Source organism: Artemia franciscana, chromosome 8 (assembly GCF_032884065.1).
Source record: "Artemia franciscana chromosome 8, ASM3288406v1, whole genome shotgun sequence".
NCBI classification, from domain to species: Eukaryota; Metazoa; Arthropoda; class Branchiopoda; order Anostraca; family Artemiidae; genus Artemia; species Artemia franciscana.
The window spans coordinates 18,176,851-18,200,664 of NC_088870.1; the positions used below are offsets into that span (position 1 = coordinate 18,176,851).

The following is a 23,814-nucleotide window of genomic DNA, read 5'->3' on the forward strand; positions in this document are numbered from 1 at the left end:
GAGTCATTTTAAATAATATATTATCGACAGTTCCATTGGTGTTCATTAGGCAAAACTGAATTCTATCGAGTATAGACTGGGACTACCCGCTATGGGACGCATCACAAAACAAAAAGAAATGAAGAAATTTATTATTTGCCTATATATGGGACCATCAGGGGGGAAGGGGTGTATTATCACAAACGTGAATAGGATATTCAAAATCAACACAAATTAAGCAATCTAATGGTACAACTTTTATTTTGCTAATATGCTTCCTTTTCAGAAAAAAAGGGCAGTGTTGGGAGGGGGAGCAAGGGGAGGCAGTTGCCCCCCCCCCCAATAAATTGGAGAAAATAGCCCATGCCCCTTGACTGTCCGGATATGGACCCTTCTTGCCTCCCTCCCAATAAAACGATGGAGCTAATCTGGAATGGCACCATACTTTTTTGTTTTTTCAATACCTGTTTCTCTTGTAGATCACAGCTATTACAAGAAAACTTGCTTAGCAATCGATTTAGTCCCATTATTTTGCTTTTGACTACATTTTCAAAATAAACTAACTTGGGAAGGTTTACAAGTAATTGTATTTTATTTTTAGCCCTGTTATCCTGCGTGAAACACTTTTACGGTACTCCGCTCATCTGTTCCACTTTATTTCTGATCATTTAACCCGTTAAAGTTGTCGCATTAATCTTGAAAAGTCGGTTGTCATTAAGTGCTATTTATAGTTTTTACTTACCCAAACACAGTGGTGGTAGTGAGGGGCCTCTCCCACGGATTGCTGCAAAGGATCCTCTCCCATACAAATAGGAAAATAGTGGCGGGAATTATATTTTCTATGGATTTCCGAACCCCAACACTGGAAAAAATATAATATCTCGCCTGACCCGCCCCTAAAACGTTAGCTATGTGCTCCTAGTCTTTATAATAATTGGAAACTGAAGGGGAGTATACTTTAGTTGCCTGTCTCGTTTTTAGAGGAAAAAGGAATAAACTGAACCGTCAGTGAAAAAAACTACACGTCTGATAATGATGATGACGTGATGCTGAAAGAAGAAGAAGAAAAAAAAACAACAACAAAAAACAGAGGATACAGTGATGTTTTTATGTTGTAGACGCCTATTATTCAGCTGTAGTCGTCTGTTTTTTTTTCAGAACAGTTTAAATAAAAGCGTGTTTAAGATTTTGTACCTTTTCAAAAATGGTAGGCCTATTTTATTCTCTGAAGCTATACCTATGTTGGTGTTCTACAAGCTGTAATGCGAAAGTTACAAGTTACGATATACAATTCTCTCTTCAAGACGAAACATCTCTTGTCTGAGGTTGAAGACTGTTGCATAGAAATATGTAGTCTACTCCAATCCTGTATACAATCAAATGGCGGGCATCGTGGTTTGACCCCTTACACAAAAATTGCGTCAATGAACAGATCATCTCAGCAACAACCCGAATCCATAGATAAATCGAATCTCAGTTATGTGAGGACTGTAGATCCGAATCAAGCTGTTGTAGGAGACAAGGTAAGTAAATCGAAATATTTTAAAGATTTTCAAAGGCAATCCAAGGATGTTTTTTTAATTATTGAGGTGTACAATTTATTATCAGGGATTATCCCAAAGTTCTGGAGATTGTTTCCCAAGAAATGCTTGAGCTTTTTGAAGGGACTGGTAGCTTTGAAAAAATAGGTTAAAAGGGTGGAAAATGTGGGACGTTGTAAGAATAATGGTAAAATAAGGATTTCGTGAAAGAGAAACAATTTCCCCCTTTCTGAGTATGTTTCTTATCTTTTATCAGTGTTGATCAGACCCATACTCTGAGGGGTCTTCGGACCCACCCTTTTCCCTGAAATCTCAAGGTTTTGAAATGTACCCAGGAGTTTTATTATTTTTCATAGTTCGCACTTTTCCTTAGAATTTGACTCCCATCACTTTGATAAAAACCTACTAGAAGTGGGGAAACCAGAAATGGATCTAATTTTCCCCCTTATTGTTCGTTTACGTGGCATAACAATCATCGGTCGTATTTTTTACGAGTTCGAGTGTATTTCTCAGCATCAGACCAAGTTTTTTTTAGAGAGAGCAATTTATTATAACAAACAAAGGACAACTATTGTTTAAAGGCCATCCCGAGAACTGAAAAACTAAAAAAAAAAAACAATTAAAATTCATATTTACTAAAAGCCTTTATTTCATTCTATTCTTAAATTAAGAAGTATCAATAATATTTCTTTTTTTTGGGAGGGGGGCTGCTGAACGAAAATCGCTGAAGCCTTAGAGACAATGACTAAAGCTACTATTGTCAGTATTTCATTTTTTTTTCATGCATAATTTGTATTACCTGTTATGGTTCCGTTTATTGTAAATTCCAATAAGCTTCATAATATTGCCAAGTAATATTACATAGTTTCTTTTATTTGTTGTTATTCTAGTTTGTGCCTAGTTTTTTATAGTGCTCATTTGTATTGCAATTATTGTTCTATATAAGTTACCTATCTATCCGTCCAGAGTTTATACAAATGTCTCCAAGTTTCTTTTTTAGGTAGTTTATTTAGAGCCTAGAGATGCCTATAACATTCACTTTCCCTTCCGGCGGGGTGAATTGAATGTGCATCCTGGTGTTGGCGGATCTTTAACGTCAGTCATTAATGACGTGGAAATCATATGGTGCTATGCTATTGAGAAGCTCCTAAGGATACCAAAGGCGGAGCTTGGTGTAAGAGAAGAGATATTTTATATGTTAAAGATTAAGGTTAGCCCTAGATAGTCTGCCCCTCCTAGGTGGGACTGATAAAATTAGGCCGGAACAGACCGGAATGAGGCCGGAATGACGAACATAATAGGTTCGTCATTCCTCCACTGATTATAATATAAAATTACTAAGAAAATAAAGCATATCTCAAGTAAATGTGATGGATAGATTTGTTTAAATATTTATGGCCTAGAATTATTGAGTTAAATACTTTATGCGTAGCACAAGATAGAACAAATAAATAATTAAAGAAGGTTGGTATAAATAGACTTAGTCAGGTATAATTTTGCACCTTATGTATTCCTGTATTGTTTGCTTTATTTCTTAGCCATAAAACAACTAACGCTGAGTTGAGACCATCGCAATATTAATTTATTTTTGTTTTAATTTAAAGTTTTTGGGCATTAATTTCGTCTTTTCTTGTATATGGATGTGCCATAATAGAAAGTTTATACCTCTACTAATAATAATGTGAAAGAGAAAGAGTAACACTAAAGAATATATTTAAATTTAAATGCATTTCTACAAAGAGGGAATACATGCGGAAAAGAAATATTTCAGATAATTGTATTAAGTTTTACTAGAGTATTTGAGTGCTTGTTCTTACGTTATTGCCTTTATAAAACATGCGCACTAGAGTTAGTGGAATTGGCTACCGTTACCGAAGTAATTACTTTCGATCATCGAAATCCTTCGCTGGTAGAAAGGATACAATTTTGTCTCACCAATTAACGGCCAATTTGTCAAGAAATAGACGGCCTGTTTTTCCGTCTATATGAATTTAATAAATCTTAGCTTCAACAACACTGGCAAAAAAGCCTCTGAACCTCTAAAACAGGAAGGAAAAATGGTATAATGTTCACACCTTAATGATAGGGCTTAGTGAAATGGAATGGGACGTGTCATAGAGGCAGGTGCGTTTTGCTCTGAAGAAATAAGCTCTATTAACCTTGGATGGCTTACATCGAGCTCCCCTCTTATCCTCTCCAATATTTATTTGTTTTTGTTAATTTCATATGTGTTCATAGGCAGCGCAATAGCACTGTCTAAGTAAAGAGCGATGTAAGCTTAATGTATTATTTTTGTCTGACCAAGGCACTTCGTATAGAAGGAGCTGTCGTAGCAACTTTGACAGGGGCTCATTCGATTGGAAATTGAAAGTTCTAGTCCCCTTCCCACGCCCATCATTTCCCCAGACACATCCAGTCAAGAATTTTAGATATCCATTATATTCAGCATATTTGAAAGGTCCATTAATCACGTCTTTGGTGATGCCCCCCCCAACACCCCTCAGGGCAAGGGCTATAAGTTACGCTAGTTGCCCATAAAATATAAGGTTATTATGGAAGGGGTGGTCGCATAAACTTTGGAGGGATTATTCGATTGGAAATCAGAAATTCTAGTGTCCTTTTAAGAGTCAAAAGTGATCTTCAAGAAACGGCTTACATGTAAGAATATGACTGTGAAATAGTCAGGTATAGTTTTCCTTATTTTAAGAGAAGAAAAAAAATAAGATCAACAGTTATTTTTTTTAAGATCAAGTAACTGTCTTCATGGGCGGAGGGTGCGTTGTATCATTGTGTTTGAACTTACCATTCGACAGTACTTTGTGCATTTTTCAAGATAATAATAAAAGATGGATTGGTTTATCCGTGCGATTCGAGGGCAAATATGGAAATCTGAAGTTTATAAGTAATGTTAAAATTGTTTGATGTTCCGTTTATCGAGATTATAACGATAAGAGGCAAATTAAATGAAAAAATACTAGAAAACAGACAAAATGTAAAAAATCTATTGTGTCTGATGCTTAATAAATGCTGAGTTTATTCCTTTTTTTTCTTCTTAAGTGAAAAATATAGCCAAATAAGCTTGAAAATCCGGCCTGAAAAAATATATAACTTTATTCAGTCTTTTTGGTCATTTATCCCCTAAGTTTATTGATCTAGTGATACTTCATTATGGAGTGCGTTCGAGTATCTCTTATCCGGCAAGCTCTAACTTCCCCGGATGTAATCTGTAAGTGATAACAACAAATACTTATTTGGCCACATGCTAGCTGAAACACTTATGGACAACTAAGCAAATAGCAACAATTAGTATGTATACGGAAATCTAAACATAGTTTATGTACACATCCCTGAAGGGGTTCGCCTTTTGACCATTGCTTCCCCGTTTTGTTCTTTTTATGTAATGCTTTATGTTTTTTTTTTATTTGTGAAATGATTGAATTGTTTGCATACATTTGATGTCACTTATCCTGCTTTTTCTGGAATTCTGGTGGCATTATTTTCATACCCATCTCTGTCTTTTATTATAAAAATTATGTCGAGCTTTCAAGGTTTAATATTGGTATATGCATGCTCAAATTTGAAACTAGTATAATCGTGGGAAAATTACTTATAGCCTACTGATTTTCAGATTTTTCAATTTTTGTTCATATTTGTAAGATGTATTTTGTACCTCTGTTAGCTATATATAATCTTTCCTTTGAATTGAATTTACCCATGTCGAAAATATTTTTGTTTTTTTAAACGTAGTATCGCCGTTCCCTCTTCATGAACTTGATTTATTCTTTTCTTTGCTTGTCTAGAAGTAGGGTATTTCTCCCACAATTTCCTTATATTTTGTATATAATGCGCCTATTTTGGCATTTTTTTTCAAATTTTTGCTGAATATGCTTTAAAATTCCTGGAAATATTTATTAAGCAAAAAGATAGAACAAAATGATTATTATGAGTAGCATTAAATGCAAGTTCTACTCTCGGATTGCTCACTGGTTAGGTAAAACATCGTAAACAAATAAACTAAACATCGAAATATATAAAGGGTGAGTAATAAAAAGTTTCAGAAGAAGTCAAAACTGTGTTGCTTTGGTAGAAAAGCTATTTCCAGAATCAGTAGCTATCAAAAGAACTGGTTCAAAATCATTTCTATCGGTTATTTTTTTTTGTGGGGACTGGGAAGGATAAGATGATGATTTTTTAGACAGAAATAGTTTATTCTTAAGAATAGACATAGAAAATAATTGAAACCCATGAGGCCTAGAGTTTTTTTTGTTTTTTTTTAAGAAATTCGCTATAGTTCTTAACTAAAAATTTTATAGTTGAAAACTGTAAGGCTTTAAAAAAAGTTTGCTTTTTTGACAAAAATATCCTTCCTCCGAAATAAATTTCTGCACACATGTCTCGTTCTTACTATTATTGTTATTGCGTAAAAGTTTTATTTAAAATCGCAAAATCACTGCACGAGTCGGTAAAACTGCTGCGTTTACCGACCAAGTTCAAAGTTTCCGTTGATGACAAGTCAGTATTTTCGTGGTGTTTATTTAACCGAACAACGAATCTTAGTGGTGTCGGAAAAATCATGGTATTTCGCTTCACAAATTTAATGACTTATTTTTTTTTTGTTACTGAGTTAATGAATCATTAGGAGGGGGGGGGGCTCCCAGGCATACGTGATAGCCCTGGGTTTTTTCTTCGGTTCTTTTATGTTTACAGTTCACTATTCTATTGTTATGAAGTAAATATAAACTGGAAAATTTTCTGCATGAACTCCAACTCAACATTAATTAATTAAGAGATATAAAGATACCCCCCCCTCCCCATTTCTTATCGTCCTCTGGATTACTCTTTGAATTTTGATTATGGATGTTGTATGGCAAAACTCATTTCTATTAGGTCACGTGGTAATAGTTAAATTTTTTTTTTTTTTTTTTTTTTTAGTTGAGACACAGTTCTAAATAATTAGAAACAGTAAGAAAATAAGTTATTCTGGATTAAGCTTGTTTTAAACACGCAATCTTATCGTTTATTCTTATTTAAATTTGAATACAAAAAAATCATCTAATCGGTCTAATTATTTTAGGGGATTAATTACTAATTTTTTGTTGATTGTATCTATAAACATTTGCATCTTAAACTTTTGAACACGATAGGTACTTCATGCTGTTTTATGAATATATCTTTTCTTACATTCTCAATGTGACATATTAACCAAACTTAATCTTTTCTTTCTCAGGTCTATAAAGCCGTGTTAGTTATCCCCGACATATACAACCGTCAGCATTTAAAAGAGCTTACAAATTTGTTGCTAGTTCGTCTTGGTTTTGCTTCCTGCTTCTTAGTACAGGTTTGTTTATTTGTGTATTGCTAGTTCCATTTGTCCCTTTATTTTATTTTTATTGTGGTGCCACGCCACTTTTCACTAATAATTTGATCAAGGTAAATATTCGGAGTGAAGGTTGCGAAATGAATTCTATGCTGTTAGGAATTCTAAGAGTAAGGCACTAAGTTACAAAACAGAATTAATTAAACGATTTAGCGAAAGTACAATAATGAATGTGTAGAGCAAATCAAAGAAAATCCTGAAAATGGTACAACAAATTCAAAGAAATGGACGAACTCTTCAGCTGTTGAAGAAAAGAACAAAATAGGAATCGCTCCCATCCTAAATCTGAGACCATTTGAACTTCGTATAACCGCAACTTTGATTTACGCCAGTAAAATATTGACGTTGATGGATGGCAAATAGCGTCACCTTCTTTCTTTTGAAACTAATTCCGCCTGAAAGGCTACTGAAAGTGTTCCAAAGCCCAAAAACCAATTTTTTTTGTTTGCAACCTATATGTATACAAGGTCGTATGCCCCCTCGAAATTTTTCTCGGATTCATAAAAAATAGGAAAAATGCATAGAAATAAATTTTGATGGGTTTTGTCCCCCCCCCCGAAAAAATACGTCCCCCCACGAATAAAAATCCTGGATACGTCCTTGTATGTATATTGATTTTTTGTAGTTTTGAAAAGAAAATTTATGTTGGTTCCATGAATTTGTAGCAAAATTTGTTTAACCAGTGATGATGACGAGGAGCAGAAGGGGAGGGGGGGGGGGGCTACTTTTATGGTGGCGCTCAGCTAGGATATCATATTTGTATTTTGTTCTTCTATGAAAAAGATGGCTGTTTGATTTCAAGACTTTGTGATGATTATTAGCCGTCAATATATCCCCACTCAATAGTGTTGAAATTTTCGTGTGAGACTTTTGGAATATATAGTTTATTTCGTTAAGGCTTACAGTATTCCAATCTTTTAAAAGCTAGCAATAGAGTTGCCAGAATAGAGACTAGAATCCCAGTTTTTGGAGCTATTGTGCAAAAACAGTTTGTTTTGACGAATGCTTATCAACATAGCTATGAGGAGGTTGAAATATTTTTTCAAAGTCAATAGTCCTTGCTAACAGTTTCAATTAACATGAATCAATTAGATATATTCTCTACCATTTGCATCATTTTAAAAATAATATCCTAGAGTTTTCTTTGGAAAAGCGTATATTTGCTCATTAAGGTTAGGATGATTGGTCATATTTTGACTCTTAAAGTATCATTGTCTCTTGAGAAACTTTTACAGAAAAATGAAGCTATTCTAAAATCTGAGAGTAAATTAATAACTAGTTTTATAACCTTGCAAAGATTGATGTTGTGGCAACCAAATCAGGCTTCACCGCTATTTGAGCTTGAAATATGAATATAGGAAATTGCTATTTTCTCTTGTTCATTGAGAGTTCAAAATGCAGTCCATTGGGTGCAATACAATTTCAGTGCCTTAAAATGTACGTGAAGTTTTAGTTCCAAATTATCATTTTTTCTTTTACGTTCAACAGTCAACATTTTTTGCTTTCTTTTTCAATTATTTTTTTTTTCATTGCTAATGTTTTTATTTTTATTATACAATCTATTATGAAGGCGGTAAATATTGCTGCTGACTCTTGTTTGCTATGAACGAAATTTAGGATTGATCTTCGTTGGTATTGCTGTAGAAAATCATTTTGGTTATTTTATAATAATGCTCAATTTTTATTTATTTATTTTGTCTATCGAGTTACCATCGTTAATGTTTTGTGTTTATTAACTTTCTCGCTTTTATTTTAGTTGAGATGACATTGCAATGGAAGATTTTTCATGCATTTTTATCGAAGCTTTTATAAGTAGAAAAAAAATTTGAACAGAGGGGTAAAAGTATTAGCTGCTAAATATCTTCATCACGAGCTTTACCACATTAAACACCATATTTCAGGATCATGTCTGCGCAACTGCCGGTAGTGGTGTACCAACGGCGTGTGTTATTGACATTGGTGACCAGAAAACATCAGTTTCTTGCGTTGATGAATGCGTTTCCATAAAACAATCTAGAGTAAGTCACCATATGATTGTAAATTTTTTGCTTATTTAAAAAGTAATCTAAGCGGTTAAGCTTATGAGCGGGACTTTCTGTTTGAACATTATTGGTTATATTGGGCTTAGTCAAGCGTATCGTCTGGTATGAGGCCGTGGGAGTGTCGGCCTTTGCTGTTTTTCTATGTAATGATGAGGAAACCTTTGTATCATATGTCTTTCTTCTTTGGCATAGTCTGTTGCTAAAAGTCATCCCTGGTAACTCAACCTTTAGCATTCTGTTGAGTGATGTGCTCGTGGCTTTGCGTCTATGCTAAGAACGTAGGTGTGCACTGAATGTTCTTTATAATCTACTTATATATTTACATTTTGTCCCTCCTGGTTTGACATCCTTGGGCTACACCTTTTGACAGTACGATAATCTGCCAGTTGCCAGTTTTTGGCAGATTATTTTGGCAAACATTATGAGTTATATTGGGCTTAGTCAAGCGTATCATCTGGTATGAGGCTGAGGGGGTGTCGGCCTTTGCTGTTATTCTATGTAATGATGAGGAAACCTTTGTATCATATGTCTTTCTTCTTTGGCATAGTCTGTTGCGAAAAGTCATCCCTGGTAACTCAACCTTTAGCAATCTGTTGAGTGATGTGCTTGTGGCTTTGCATCTATGCTAAGAATATAGAAGTGCCATGAATATTCTTTGTAATCTACTTATATATTTGCATTCTGTCCCTCCTCGTTCGAAGTCCTTGGGCTACACGGTTGACAGTACGATAATCTGCCAGAAAAAGTTTCCGAAAGGATAGGCTATTTGACTGTTCAAATATTTCAGTTCTCATTTTGCGTGGTCTTCCTTGTGGTTGGAATCGATCTATGGTTCCTTTATGCGCAATTTTTTGTAGACGGTTAGGTTCTGTTCCTTAGATTTACCGAGTCAACGATCGATTTCGTTTGGTTCGGTTTTTGGCTACTTCAACTATCTTCAAAAGTCCTCATGGATAATCTTTCAGTGTAGCTGACCCTTGTGACGCTGTGGCGTACCCTCATCTCAAACGCAAGTAGATTAAGTTCAAGTATTTTATCCGTATATTGGAGCTTCTGTAATTTCAATGGAAAATATAACATAAAAATAAACATAATCAACTTTCTTAAATACCGATATTCCGTCAATTTTCACTTTTGTAAGATCTCACCAATTGTTATTTCATTCATTCTATTTTATCTTGAATGTCATTTTACATACTATGGGCTTGTCACCTATGTATTAGGTTGCTAACTAACAAAATAACATACTTTTAAGATAAACACAATAAGAAGGACCAAGCTTAAGCTGAAAAATTTAAACCTTAATTTCACCATTGGCTTGTTCTAACTTTTATTTAATCACTAATAAAGACATGTTCCAATAAATTATTGGTTAGTATAGAAGCTAAAATTTTCTGAATTAAAACACTCTAAAGCGTCTGCGTTGAGATTCCTTTTTAAAACAATACTGAATGAATTGTAGTTAAATTTTCAAAATAATTTTAAATACTGATTAACTTCGGTACCAAGGCACAAACTACTGCACATTTGTTAGACTAGTGTTAAATATATTAGATGATCACAAGTATCTGAAACAACATATTTTAGCTCACTTAATGAGATAAATTACCACGTAATGTATTATTCTTCGTATCCCACATTGTGGTATGCAATTTCCTAGCAGTCATTGGTTATAGACATGCTAATGCCTCACTTTCTTTAGGTACTCACAAAGTAAAGTTGTCGAGTTTGCTACCCTTTCATCCATATTAGAAAAATGTACTTACAGAATAGTAGCAGTCAAAATACTAGATTAATAATTTTGAGGAGAAGTTTTGACTTCAATTACAGCAGACTGAATTGATTTCTTAGTTTCCCTCAGATTACAACCACTTTTTAAACTCAATGTTATAACAATTTTTGCTTTTCTATTTAGAACGGTAAAACTAAAGTCGGTTCGGAACCTGGTTCAGCCTTATTAAGATCTCAAGTCAGACAATAGGATGCTAACTTTGGTACAGAAACATTGAATTCCAATTCCAGAATTTGTATGAGGGTATACAGACTGCATACAGTCCTTTCACCCCTTTGACTTCAAGATGGCACTAGCAATCCTTCTTTTTCATCCTCTCTTCTCTTCTGTTTGGTTTGTGGGAAGTGCTAGTACTTGAGCTACCTGTCCCAAGCAGTTTAAGGCCAAGAGGCTGGCCTGTACCAATACGGCTCTTCCTACTCACTCTCGCTCTCTTCTGCACAGTAGATCTTCATTAATAAATTAGCTCGTTTTCCATTGTCTTTTTCATAATTTGGATCATCACCCTATAGATCGGCCTTTCAGTATTAGGAGGTAGTTGTAAACTAATGATGGAGTCAAACATTTCTTCAATCTTTAGTTTTTTACAAATTATCTTAATCTTACTAGTTTCGGGTGCAAGTATATGGTAATCAAAAAATATGTGTTGGGGAGTTTCCTCTGTTGTTAAACACCACCTGCATAGTGGAGAATGATACAAATTCCATTGAAATCGGACAGAATTCAGAAAAAGATATCCTGATTTCAGTCTATAGTACCACACTGTGTCTTCTCTAGAACGAAATGGTAGACACTTTATTTGTCCACGGCGTTTCATAATATCTCGTAGGTTCCCCAATTTTGATTCTGGTTGGGGGTCAATATTTGCTGCTTCATTTGCTAGCCTATCAGCAGTCACGTTATGAATCAGTCCTTTATGACTAGGAATATGCTGGAAGCAAACAAAAATACCACATTTATTTAATCTTACAGAAACATTGAAAGATATCTAAAACCAGGATTCAGATAGCTAGTTTCGGTGTAATGAGAATCAATAAAGTAATATAGATGGCATGACAGTGCCTTCGCATATAAAGGGTATCAGTGGCATCACTTCTTGCTAAAATCGTTAAGATAGGAAATCAGAAGTCAATAGGAAACAAAATAAAATAGGAAATAAATTGGTATTAGTTTAGTGGTTCCACTTTCCTTAAGGGAAACGCTCAGATTCTGCCAACTTCCTTAAGACTTTCTAAAATATCGCACCGCTAGTTTATTGTTGTTATCAAATTAATAATAAGGAAAGGGCGGCGCAATTGAAAGTACAATGACTATATATAATTTATTATATTTTTTTTGGGGGGGGGAGTGATGCAGTTTAAATGTAGGAATGATATAAGTATATTGGAATGTTTTAAATTAGTTTCCAGTATTTAAAGGGTTTCTTTATGGATATTGGAACCACTAGACTGATACCTAAATGTCCATTGTTGTATTACATTCATCATTGTGTTACATTACATTCATCATTCAACCCCCCCTCCCCCCTATGAACCATAAATATAAAGTCATGAGAATTCAGTATTTTTATTACATAAGGTATAAATGGATGATTTGCCTTATATACAGGGAGACACTAGCATGTCATCTACTTTGTTTATTGGTTTTAAAACTGTAGAAAATTAAAAGCTGCGTCTCCAACATTCAATGCCTTTGGATCCCCAAACTAAATAGATGCTACCCATAGTATAGACCCAAAGGAGCACATTCCGGCTTGAAAATGACCTATTTGAGTAAAAACCCTAATTGAGATATTGTGATTGCTAAAAATACTTCACCGCAATCTAATAATGTGTTCAGGGAGGGAATGGGCTCTGAGAAAAATTACTTTAGATTATCAGAGTTTGAAGTGTGCTTCTTACCCCATATTATTTTTACTAAACTTTTAGTGTATTTCCTGTTAAGCTTATAGCGGTAGTAATCAACAAAAAATTAGCAGGCCAGCTAATAGACTTCATGGTGAAAATCTGGTTCAGAGACAGTCCGACTGTTCACTACAGACAAACATACCTGTTCCACACAACTCAAGACTTTAAATGACGTTTCCCGGGAAACTGTCCCTGTTTCTACACTGTTTCTTATCAATATAAATGTTATGAAATTTGAGGCCAACAAGTATCTAACACTCTGTGTCGACGACTCAAAATTATTCAGTGTTGCCTACAAAACGTCACTGCAATTCGACCATGACCACATACAGGCATGTGCTGACATCTCTCCAGCATTCTCTTAAGTTAGGAGGCGTGTCATTGGGCTATATAATCAGTGGCAAACCAATATTTGTTTTTGTTAGACAACTAGCTGTCATTAGACAACGGAGCCAAACAGATCCAGAACTGTATATTTTGTTTTGGAATGTAAAATAAGGTAATCAAGATGATCAAGGAAAATTTTGAATAAATTTTGGATCAATGAGTAAGGGGCTAATACAGAAATACTGTCGTCATTCTAGATTCTATGCTTAAAAGTAAATAAAGGTTTTAATAAATCGTTTTTTGTTTTAATTGTTAGCAATGATTGGTTTTTGGTCTATATGAAAAGGCTAATAACAAGAAATAATAAGATTGCTGATTTCCATTTACTCCATTAGTATTAAATAAGATTGCTTGAAATGTAAAACAATGTTTTTGGTATAATTACAAGTAAAACAAACTGTGGTATTGACAGGAGTTATCATTGACACGTCCTGCAGATTATGGAATCAAGAATCCAAAACCAAAATGCAGTATTAGCAGCCACGTGAGCGTTGATGGAGAGGGAGACCGAGACCTACGCTCAGGCGCACTTACGACAGTGACCTCCAATGTGCGTATTCATCACTCCAGCCCCAGTGGGAGTATATCCTAGCCGAAGCAACCGTGTGGGATGTATACCGAAGCTTTGTCAATGCCGTATTTGCGACAGACGACCCAAAGGAACTAAGATCTAAGCAACTATAGTGATGGAAATGGTTGTATTACTGCTATCTGCGATAATACAAATATCGTATATTTGGGTTTGATATTATCGATGCCTTGTTTTAACCAAACTTAACGTTATTTTTTAACTTAACATTTTTATTCTTAGATGAAAATGGAATATGGAGGAAGTGATATAACCCAGGCGTTTTTCTGGCTCTTACGACGGGCAGCGTTTCCAGTCAAACCTTGCAAACCCAGTGATCCGGTTGATGCCATGATTCTAACTCAACTCAAAGAAGATTACTGTCATTTGAATATGGTAAGTAATAACTGATAAACTTATGTCCAGCATCGCCTCCTGAAATATTTTTTTTCGTTCCTAACTTCCTTTAATCTTGTTTAATCTGCACACTTTTTGCTGTTTGGTGGAGTTTATGTTTTCCAGAAATTGAATGGCAAAATAAGGTCTAGTAACAGGGTGTAATTCCTGTCTTCGCCTAAAACACGTAGGTTATTTTGAGACTATTAAGGATTTTTGTTTTATGACGTCTCAGGAATTATGATGTTTGAAGGTGGTGGTCGTAGCAGTGTACTTGTTTCTTGAAAATATCAAAACTTTAAAAGGAATACTAAGAATATGCAAATTGTCAATTTTGCAGTTTATTCCAATTTTGATTTATTTTTTTTATTTTCTTTTATTTTATATTTATTTTTTAATTGTTTTTACTTAATTATCTTATTTATTTATTTTGTATCGCTTTAATAAACCTACACAATTAAATTTTGCAATGAAATTTATAATTTGTTTGATGTGTTTCTATTATATGCTTCTGCTGATAGGGATTGACGTCTTAATATATGAAGCCGGAAGTCGGTTGAACATTGTAGGACACTAAGTCACTAGTACCGATTTTTATACTGACAATAAAACAGTTGACTTTCACAACTAAATTGAATTAAAAAAAAAACCTGCAATGATTGTTCTGTATGTGTCTTTTTTCAATCATGGAGTTTCAAACAGTTCGGGGTAAACTGCCTAAGATGAAGATGACTTTTGTAGTCAAGAAGACTATTCGAAAGTTGTTCAAAAACGTTGTCGTTTCTTCGAGCCATGTTATTGCTTTCATATGGAGCTCCATTTAAGCTGACAGACAGATAGGCACCAGTTTAAAATTAAAACTTTTGCTTGAAAAATGACTAGGTTCTTAAGATTTTGGGCGAAAATTTTCTCCCTATGGGTGGCCATAAACTCTTTGTCAATAAAATTCCTAACTCCATTAAGGAATTCAAACTCTTTGTGTAAGGAGCGCATTGTACAGTGTGTTTGACACAAAATCTTCTAATTTAAAGTATGCACAAATTCAGAAAATACTCACGCCATTACAAATAGGCATGAGTGGGGGGGATTTTTTTTATTTTTAAAGGAAAATACAAAAGGTTCTGTTTTAAAACATAGGGGCACTGCCACTTCTGTCCTAAGATGTTTTGTAAAGTTATGTAAAGACTTTGTCTAACGGTCTCAAATAAGGTTTTTTTTTTTTTTTTTTTTTTTTTTTTTTTTTTTTTTTTTTTATCCTGCAATTTTGAGTTTTATTTAGAGGTCGTAAGAAAAATTTTTGTGAGATACTATTTTTTCGTTTTACCGTTATTTTACGACGGATTTGCGAATCCAAGAAATACTTGGGGGACTCAGACCTGGTACCCCCATCTCCTCCCTGGATTCAGCCGCGACTAAATAGATATTAGATCTTAAAAAAAAATTAAACAAAACTTAATCTAAAATACCTCGTCTAAGAATACCTAATCCCCGGAGCATAATATTGAAATTTTCTTATTGCAACTTCGGCTATCTAGATTTAATGCATACTTTAAAGCTAGCTAAACATTTATTTTTATGTAAAAATAACTTTTAAGTGGGTTTCGCTTCGCAAATACATTTTAAAGAAATTTTGAACCTTCAAGGAACTGAATTCTGAACTTTTGGCTTATAATAATAGGGCAAGGTACTCTATGCTTTCGGAAAGAAATGTTTCTTGCTGGAAGTAAAAGGAACGACTTGGCTTAATAATCACCAAAACTCCTAAATTAGGAGTTTTTATAAAAATTCATACATTAGAAGAATTGGTTTTCTACGGTGATGCCTAATATATAAAATTCATCAGGTTCTAAGTTACCCATCTGAAACTACAAGCCTAAAAAATCAGAAAAAGACATCTTTGCTTGGATTATACCTGAATATTGGTGCTGTGGGATAATGGCTTCCCTCTTATTGCTGAAAAATATTGCCAGCACATTTGGAGAGGCGGGGAGAGGTATCAGGAGTGCCGTCAGGGACTGTTTGGGGAGTCAGTGATTTACATTACTATGCCCAGTTATAATCAGCAATGTCTTATGCTATTGATATCAGTTTTTACAAAATTTTAATTAGGGGCCTTATTTTTACAGGATATTAGTGGCATAAGAGACGTATCAGTTACGGTTGACCGTCCAGAATCTATGTGTCGACGATACAGGTTTAAGGTACCAAATAACTTATTTTATTTATCTATGAACATATTGAAGAAAACAGTGATATGAGCTCGTCTCTGAGATTCATCTGAAGGACCCCTCCCCTTCGAACAAAATTGTAGCCTAGTTTTGACAAAAAAATGTATCGGTAATTTTTTGCCTCTCTCTCTTCCCTAGGGGTTGGACGGGCGTCAGGGGTTGTAGTATTATGCATGGAATTGAACACCTAAAATTCTAGGTATGGCAGTAGTCCTTTACCTAGTTCCATCTGTATATTCATTACCTCTTTAATCTTCTTTTGAATGAATCAACATGTGGGTTCGGTAAGATTTATTCATAATTAATTAAATGTATCATCAATTTATGGTACAAATCCCCAAAATGGCTCCTAGGCTAGTAAAGAAGAGGGAAACATAAGAGTCATTTATGCACTGAACTCAAGAGAGAGAGAAAAAAAAATAAGTTCTATAGACTTTAACATCAGTCAGTAAAAGAAAAAGAAGATTAAGTAGACTCCAATCAATCCTACAAAAAAAAAATATCTGAAGCCAAAGTTTTTAACAATTTTTGGAATAAGCTAAACCAATGGCACATTTGAGCTGATTCAGGCATTCCGTACAGCTCGCCTACACAGGATTAAAATTCTACCCAACAGAGGGAGCGAAAAGAATTCTAATGTGATTTTTGTTACGGAGATGGTAATTACTTTGATCTGAGACTTAAGGATTAAGACTTAAGGACCTGAGGGAGGTCACCATGAAACTAAGAAAAAGGAAAACATACCCTTGAAGAGTATATAGTGATTCAAAATTAAGTGAAGTAACAACTCCTGAGTGATTAATTTCCTGAATGAGGTTTATTTTAAACCTTAGAAAGTGGTTTTAAAAGGGAAGGAAAACTTGAAGCCCATATTATTTGACTACAAGAAACAGAAGATTGGATTAAGTAGTGAAAATGACCTTTCAAAACTGATTCCGGGAAAAGTATTTCAAAAAATACCTAAAAATACCTAAAAACCAGACATATGGATCCTTAGATCTGCGAATAATTCCATTTAACTGATGGATTTTAGATACGCCTCCCTCTTTGCACCGTCCCTGGCAGTTCCCATTTCCTTTAATTCTTCCCTTATGACATCCTCCCAACCCAGACGAGGACGAACTGCTTTCTGTTTAGCCCTAGACTGTTGGCCAAAAATGTAATTTTCGGCAATCTGTCATCCTTCATCCGCAGAACGTGCCCTAGCCCTCTCAACCTTTCTTTCATTATAGACGCGGGATTGAAAAACATTTCATTAAAGCGGGATTGAACAACATTTTACGTAAAGCCTACTGTTTGAAATACTGTCAGTCAGCCGGGTACCCAGAACAATCCGTAGGCAATTTCTCTGGAAGACACCTAGTAAATCTTCATCCGCTTTTCGGAGCGCCCATGCTTCAGAGCCATATTTGGTCACTGTCATAACTCTACCTTCCAATATTGTAATCTTGGTTTGCAGACTTATCTTGCTATTCTTCCAAACTTTTTTTTAACTGTGAAAAAAACACCCTGAGCCTTGGCTATTCTAATTTTAATATCTTCACAGCTCCCACCGTATTTACTAATAATACTACCAAGGTAAGTGAATCTGCCTACCTGATCAATTTTTTGTTACCCTGCGTTGCCTTTTTATCCTTGCTTATTCCTAGCCTTAGTAACTTAGTCTTCTTAACATTAATTTTAAAACCTATTCTAGCACCCTGAAGTCGCAAAACCTGTAAAAGTTCATTCACTTTGGTCACACTTTCATCGATGATGCTTTAATCATCAGCATAATCTAAGTCCAGGAGAGTTTTTCCACCCCATTTGATTCCGTCGCCTCCCATTGCCTTTCTTGTGCTCCTTAAGACAAAGTCCATCAAAATGATCCATATAAAGGGGGATAGAACACAACCCTGCTTAACTCCTGATCAGCTGCTAACTTCATTTCGTACCTTAACCGTAGCTATATTATTGTCGTACATAGTAATCACTTTAATGTATTTGTCTGGTATACCGTATAAGACCTTTGCTAAAGCTCTTCTGTCAACAAAATCGAACACTTGCTCATAATATGTAAAACTGAGAACCAAAGGTGTTTGACAACTAAGGCACTTCTCAATTATTCACCTAAGAGTGAAAATTCGGTCGACACATCCTCTACCTTTCCTAAAACCGCACTGTTCTTCTCTTAAAACTTTGTCTACAGCATCAATCAGTCTAAAAAAATATCATATTACTAAGTGATTGCTACCTATAGAAACCAGACTAATGCCTCGATAACTACGACACTCACTCTGTTGAGTGATGCGACTATATTTCTGTCGAGGGACGGGACTATATTTTTGGGGAGAAATTTGGCATTTTACCGCTTTCTAGTGAGAAGAAACGATCTAGAATTATCACAATTTGTGAAGATTCGTCTCCCCCTCCCAGCCTTCTCGATTTTTTCGTAAATCATCTGCTGATTGAAAGTAGAGACCACTAAAGGTTGAAAGCCTTGATCGTAAGTAGGAGGAGTTTCAAAACGCAATTTGTTTGTCAATGAATCTGTCGATTCCAAGCTTTTAGACAAATATATTCCCGTTTGATAGCTGTGGAGCGAGTCTTGAATTCTTAATTGCTTCACATTAACTGCTACGGAGTACACCAGAAAAATTACGGTAACAGTTTGTATGCCAGAAGACCAAGCTTCGCTCTGGGATTATTGATCGGTTAATAAGATTGGTCGTGAATTGATTTCAATGTCTTTAATGAAGGTCCTATCTTTGTATAGTATCCTTTAGTAGGTTGGAAGTTTAAAAGTTCTGAAAGAAAACATTAGTTGAAATGTAGCTTATTCGTGACAAAGGTTGTATCAGATAGACTGACTTGACGCACGATGTGTACCAATAGGAGTTGCTGGGTGAGCTTTGTTATGGGCCCATGGGGTGACCAAGATAAGTTATGTAATCAACTGGTTTGATCCTGCTCGTCCCAGTTGGAGTGCTTAGATCCTCCTTGAACCCTGCCTTAAATACAAACAAACATATCTAAACTTGAATGCGTACAGAGTTAAAATTAAAATTAAAAAAAGAGATGCAGGCTGCAGTAGTGTCCAAGTGGCAACTTTGGATATTCAGAAGAGGAGATGGCATTTAGAAGAGGAGATTGGATATTTAGAAATCCTGCTGATGGCAAGAGAAATGCTAAGATCTAAAATCTCCCTTAAGCTAACATTAAAATAAACAGATTGAAGCTGATTTGTCCAGGAGGCTCTCCTGGACATTAAGAGGAGGAAAATAATGGCGCTTGCCCCAATACGAATGCTTAGATCATTATTGAAACCTGCCTTTAACTAATATTAAAATTAAAATATATAAGTTTAAACGTGTCTGGAACTAAAATTGAAAGTTAAAAAAAGGAAATATTGACTATAATAGTGTCCAAATGGCAACCCTGGACATTAGGATGATGAAAAATAACGAAGTTTTTCTTTTTTAGTTGGCCGACGAATGCATTATTGCTCCTCTTGGATTATTTTTTCCGTCATTATTTTCGCTCACTGAGAGACATTGTGAAACAAAAGGACAACCTCGCTATCAGCATCAGGCAGAGGACCCTCATGATATGCTCTATATCAGAGAAACAGGGGTAAGCTCATCGTAATACTGCTCCATTTGACAGATTAATGCATTTTCTTTTATTCAGTAAGCCGTATTAAACAAGGATAGAAAACTCAAAGTTTGAAGATCTAATTTTTGGTCTATATTATCCGACGCGAATATCGGGTGATAATGATGTTTTACGCCCTCTAGGACCCGATTCCAAGTTCTGACGCTCCTAGGCTCAAGCGTTTTTGCCGCTCCGTTTTTGTGAGATTTTGTGAATTCTCCGAAAATTTGGGGATAATGGAAGCACTGAATAGAACGCAACTGATGAGCCAAAAGTAATGAAATGGAGAGGTGATACTGAACTCTCAGCTGCCATTATTAGAAGAAATTTGACAGTTTATAAGTGGCCACGAAATTCTTATTTTGTTCTAACATCACTTTTCTGTGAATAGGCAGCGTGGCGACAGAGTACACCTGACAGTAACACGATAAATTACCCATTAGTCAAGCTTTTGTTAAAACAAAATTCACTCAGCGATAATTTACTGCACCTCCTGGTATTGCGCGTGCTTAGGCCCGGGCCTATTGGTAAGTTCAGGCCTGATGTCCTCCCATGTCTGTTGACTCCCGGATGGACGCAAAGAGTGACAAGAGAAGCTCTAGTTCGTTTCTAGTGCTGCTTAATGTTACCCAGCAGAATTATAGAAATTTGATGAAAATAATAGTTATGTTTGTTTTTTTATCTCAATTTTTTTAATTGTGCTGTAGATCGGGTCGAAGATGAAAAGAATCAATTTTGCTAAATGGGCACTGTAGACACACATATAAACTTTAGTTGTATATATGTTTTATCTCATTTATATCAACCTAGTCCAAACCTTTTTATAAATCCAGAAAAAAAATAGTTTAAAAACAAATAATCTACTTGGTTTGTGGAGTTTCCGGTTTGGTCATTGGTCTGAATAAACCAGAACCTTAATTGACATCTAGGTTTTAATAAAAGAAAACTAATCTAATTTTGTATTTTTTTAGGGCTACTAAATGACTCCTTACTGTCAGTGACGGCAGTAGAGTTTGGTTCCTGTTATATCCATATTAAAGTGCAAAAAAACTCTTTTATCAGTTCGTGGATGGATGTAGAATTATATTACGCACCTTACATAGAAAAAATCTTGCTTTAAGTTAGAAAAAATTATTTCGAAAGAGATCAAATTGAGAGTGTATTAGAACGGCTAAGAACTAGTATATTTTTAACCAGAAACCCAGATAGTTGATATTTTGTGACATGTTTTTAATATTGGAAAGCAAGAGGGACGGATAACGAACTGGTCCCCAACCTTCCGTTGCCCTTCCTGACTAATGCGCCATGAAATGGAGATCAGCATCGCTGGTAGGGACTGTGAAGTCTTTTACTGTATTCTTCACCTCTTTTCTTGTGCGTACCTATTGGCTAAACCGTGCATTCCGCAGTGAAAAACGATATTTTTAGTCTGTATATATATTCTAGGGGATTTTTGAAATACGAACAGAAATAGTAATTTACGAGGAGTATTTGAAATTGCGTTTGAAATATTTTTCATGAAAGGCTACAAGATTCAAGAGTTAATTCATCCGGTTGCTCCTTTCAAGTTGAACGTCTATCATCCAGAGGCGAATCAATACCCATGAGCTGTAGTTTCGGCATCCATAGTATGAGTGATTAATAAAAAGTTTCATTGTGTTTTTCTTTGTGCAGTAACTGTGAATCTCCAGTCTCTGAATATATGCTTTCAAAGCACTTTTCCCCCCAAGCCCACCAATTTACCTGTCAATAGCACTAGGAATCCGGTGACAAAATTCAACTTTATTTAAAAAATTTCATTAATGGTTATACCTTTCGTCCTAAGGGATAGTACTTTGTCATGTGATAACTTCTTTGGCCGTTAAAACTAGAGCCTATTGTAAAATAATGTGTTTCCATAGGTTTTGATTTGAAAGCCAAACTTAAGGTTTTTTTTCCATCGTCCAAATGAGGAACTGTTAGCTAACAATTTTCCCAAAAATAGTGTTTCTGCCGTGCAACTAAAAACTGTTAGCTAACATTGTTAGAGAATATCTTTAACAAATCGGATACTTGTTTGAGAATTATTTCTGTTAGTTAACAATTGTGTTTCCGCCGTCAAAATAAATACCTGTTAGCTAACATTGTAGCAAACGGTTGGACGGCAAAGAAAACCCTTTAAAATATTCTGGACTGGCATAAAGCTAAAACTGTAGAATAAGAATTCAAACCACAAAAGCATTGAGGTGAAAAACTTTCATTGTGCTTTTTTTTGTCCAGTAACTGCGAATCTCCAGTGGCTCTCAATGTATGCTTTCCAGACACTCTTCCCACCAAAGTCTACCAATTTACCTGTCAATAGCACTAGAATTCCGGTGACAAAATTTGTTAGGTTTATTTTTTAATTCTATCCTTAGAGTAGCTCATTCAACTAGTAATAACCTTACAATTTGATTGTCTTCTTTTTTGTTTTGGGTTATACATGTTAAGTTTTCATTGAGAACTAGGTCAATTTTTTTTCGTGCCAAGATTTTTTTTTTCGCAAAACGATTTAAAGATATTGTTCATTATCACTTGTTTGTTGTTTCTGTGACGAAATTCATTTCCAACTTCGTTTTCTGCCACAAATTTCCCAAAAATTGCGTCGGCATTTCAAACAAAACAAACTCTGCTAAGGATTAAATAACCAATACTAAGAAGTGTGTAAAATTCTACGCTCTTATCTCGAATAGCATATGCACAACATCGACTTAAACTGGAATCTTTTGATTCCAGAAAAAAAAATCTTAGTCCTGTTGTGGGTCAGTGGATTGATTTTTGCCTGGATATTAATAGCCCAGGGTTGGATTCTAGCTGCTGCAGGGCCGACACGAAGACTTTTATAGCCACGAAGTGTCGTTAATCAATAAATGACAAAAAGATTTTATGACGCTATCCGCACATGTTGGAAATGTCTCATGAAAAAAGAAAAAAAAAACGCTCGACGTGTTTAAAACTTTTGCCTTTTTTATTTGGTAGGATATTCTCGAATGAAAATTATTTTCTAGAGACGAGGGAAAAAAGAAGCAGAAGCTGGTGAGGACATGGCCGAAGAAGAAGAGGTTGGTGGGGACATGGATGATTTTGCTAGCGGTTCAGACTTTCAGTCCGATATCCTGCTGGCATTGGATGCTGCTGTGCTGCAAAGCATTGAACGAGCTTCAGAGACCTTATGTAAGTCAAGTATCTTCCAAGGTCAAATTTCATGATAATAGCAGGTTCCTTTTATATCTCAATTTTGTCAATTTGGTTTTAATAGTTGCCAAAGCAACTTTTCATATTAAATTTGGTCTTATCTGTTTGCTGCGGTTTAGCTTGGAACTACTCTAATCTCCAGTCGCTTTTCTAAGCCTGGAACTATGCTAATATTTTTCTCCAATTGCTTTCCTTTAGCTGCTATTTGCTTAATGATCGTTGAAAATAACGGCTAAAAACAGTACTTCCTTTATGATAAGCAACCATATTGAACATTCTTTTTTTTTGTATTAAAAAATTCCTTTTAGCGGTCCGTTTCTCGATGGAAGTTTTTGTTCTAAAGTTTTACAGAAAATTCTTAAATTTTCGATTGACTCCTTTATTGAACGGTAAAGCTTAGTGAAAAAATTATCTTCTTAATTTGAATTTCATAAATGTAAAATTACCAAAGAGGTAGTTTCATATTACGCTCTTGTTACAATGTCGTAAATTCGCAACTAATCACTTCCTATTTTCTTTGGAACCAGCTCCCCACCAAAGCACATTAGATATAATTTGTTTTATACAATGCCACCACTTAAAATACCAAGGACAGTGAAAATGAAATCTGATTGTTTGAACTAGCTAAGTGGGAATTTGCACAACCATCTATAACTTAAAAATTAGAAAAAATTGGTAATTCAATTTTTAATTTAATAGACCTCCATATGCATTAATGTAGTTTTTGGTAATGAGAGGTGCCAAATAAAAA

The 23,814-nt window shown here is 35.0% G+C and overlaps 1 protein-coding gene across 4 annotated transcripts in view; it reads left to right on the forward strand.

The window, feature by feature from the left end:
- Positions 1–23,814, forward strand: part of LOC136030081 (actin-related protein 8-like) — a 43,566-nt gene that overhangs the window by 12,477 nt on the left and 7,275 nt on the right. Inside the window, exons 3-10 of one of the 4 annotated variants that reach the window (XM_065708732.1) lie at positions 1,284–1,502; positions 2,521–2,694; positions 6,748–6,858; positions 8,799–8,915; positions 13,837–13,989; positions 16,116–16,190; positions 19,680–19,829; positions 22,877–23,042. In XM_065708732.1, coding sequence (XP_065564804.1) covers positions 1,284–1,502; positions 2,521–2,694; positions 6,748–6,858; positions 8,799–8,915; positions 13,837–13,989; positions 16,116–16,190; positions 19,680–19,829; positions 22,877–23,042 — 1,165 coding nt within the window. The remainder of the gene's footprint in view (positions 1–1,283; positions 1,503–2,520; positions 2,695–6,747; positions 6,859–8,798; positions 8,916–13,836; positions 13,990–16,115; positions 16,191–19,679; positions 19,830–22,876; positions 23,043–23,814) is intronic. The other 3 variants (XM_065708734.1, XM_065708735.1, XM_065708736.1) reach the window with 3 other exon arrangements.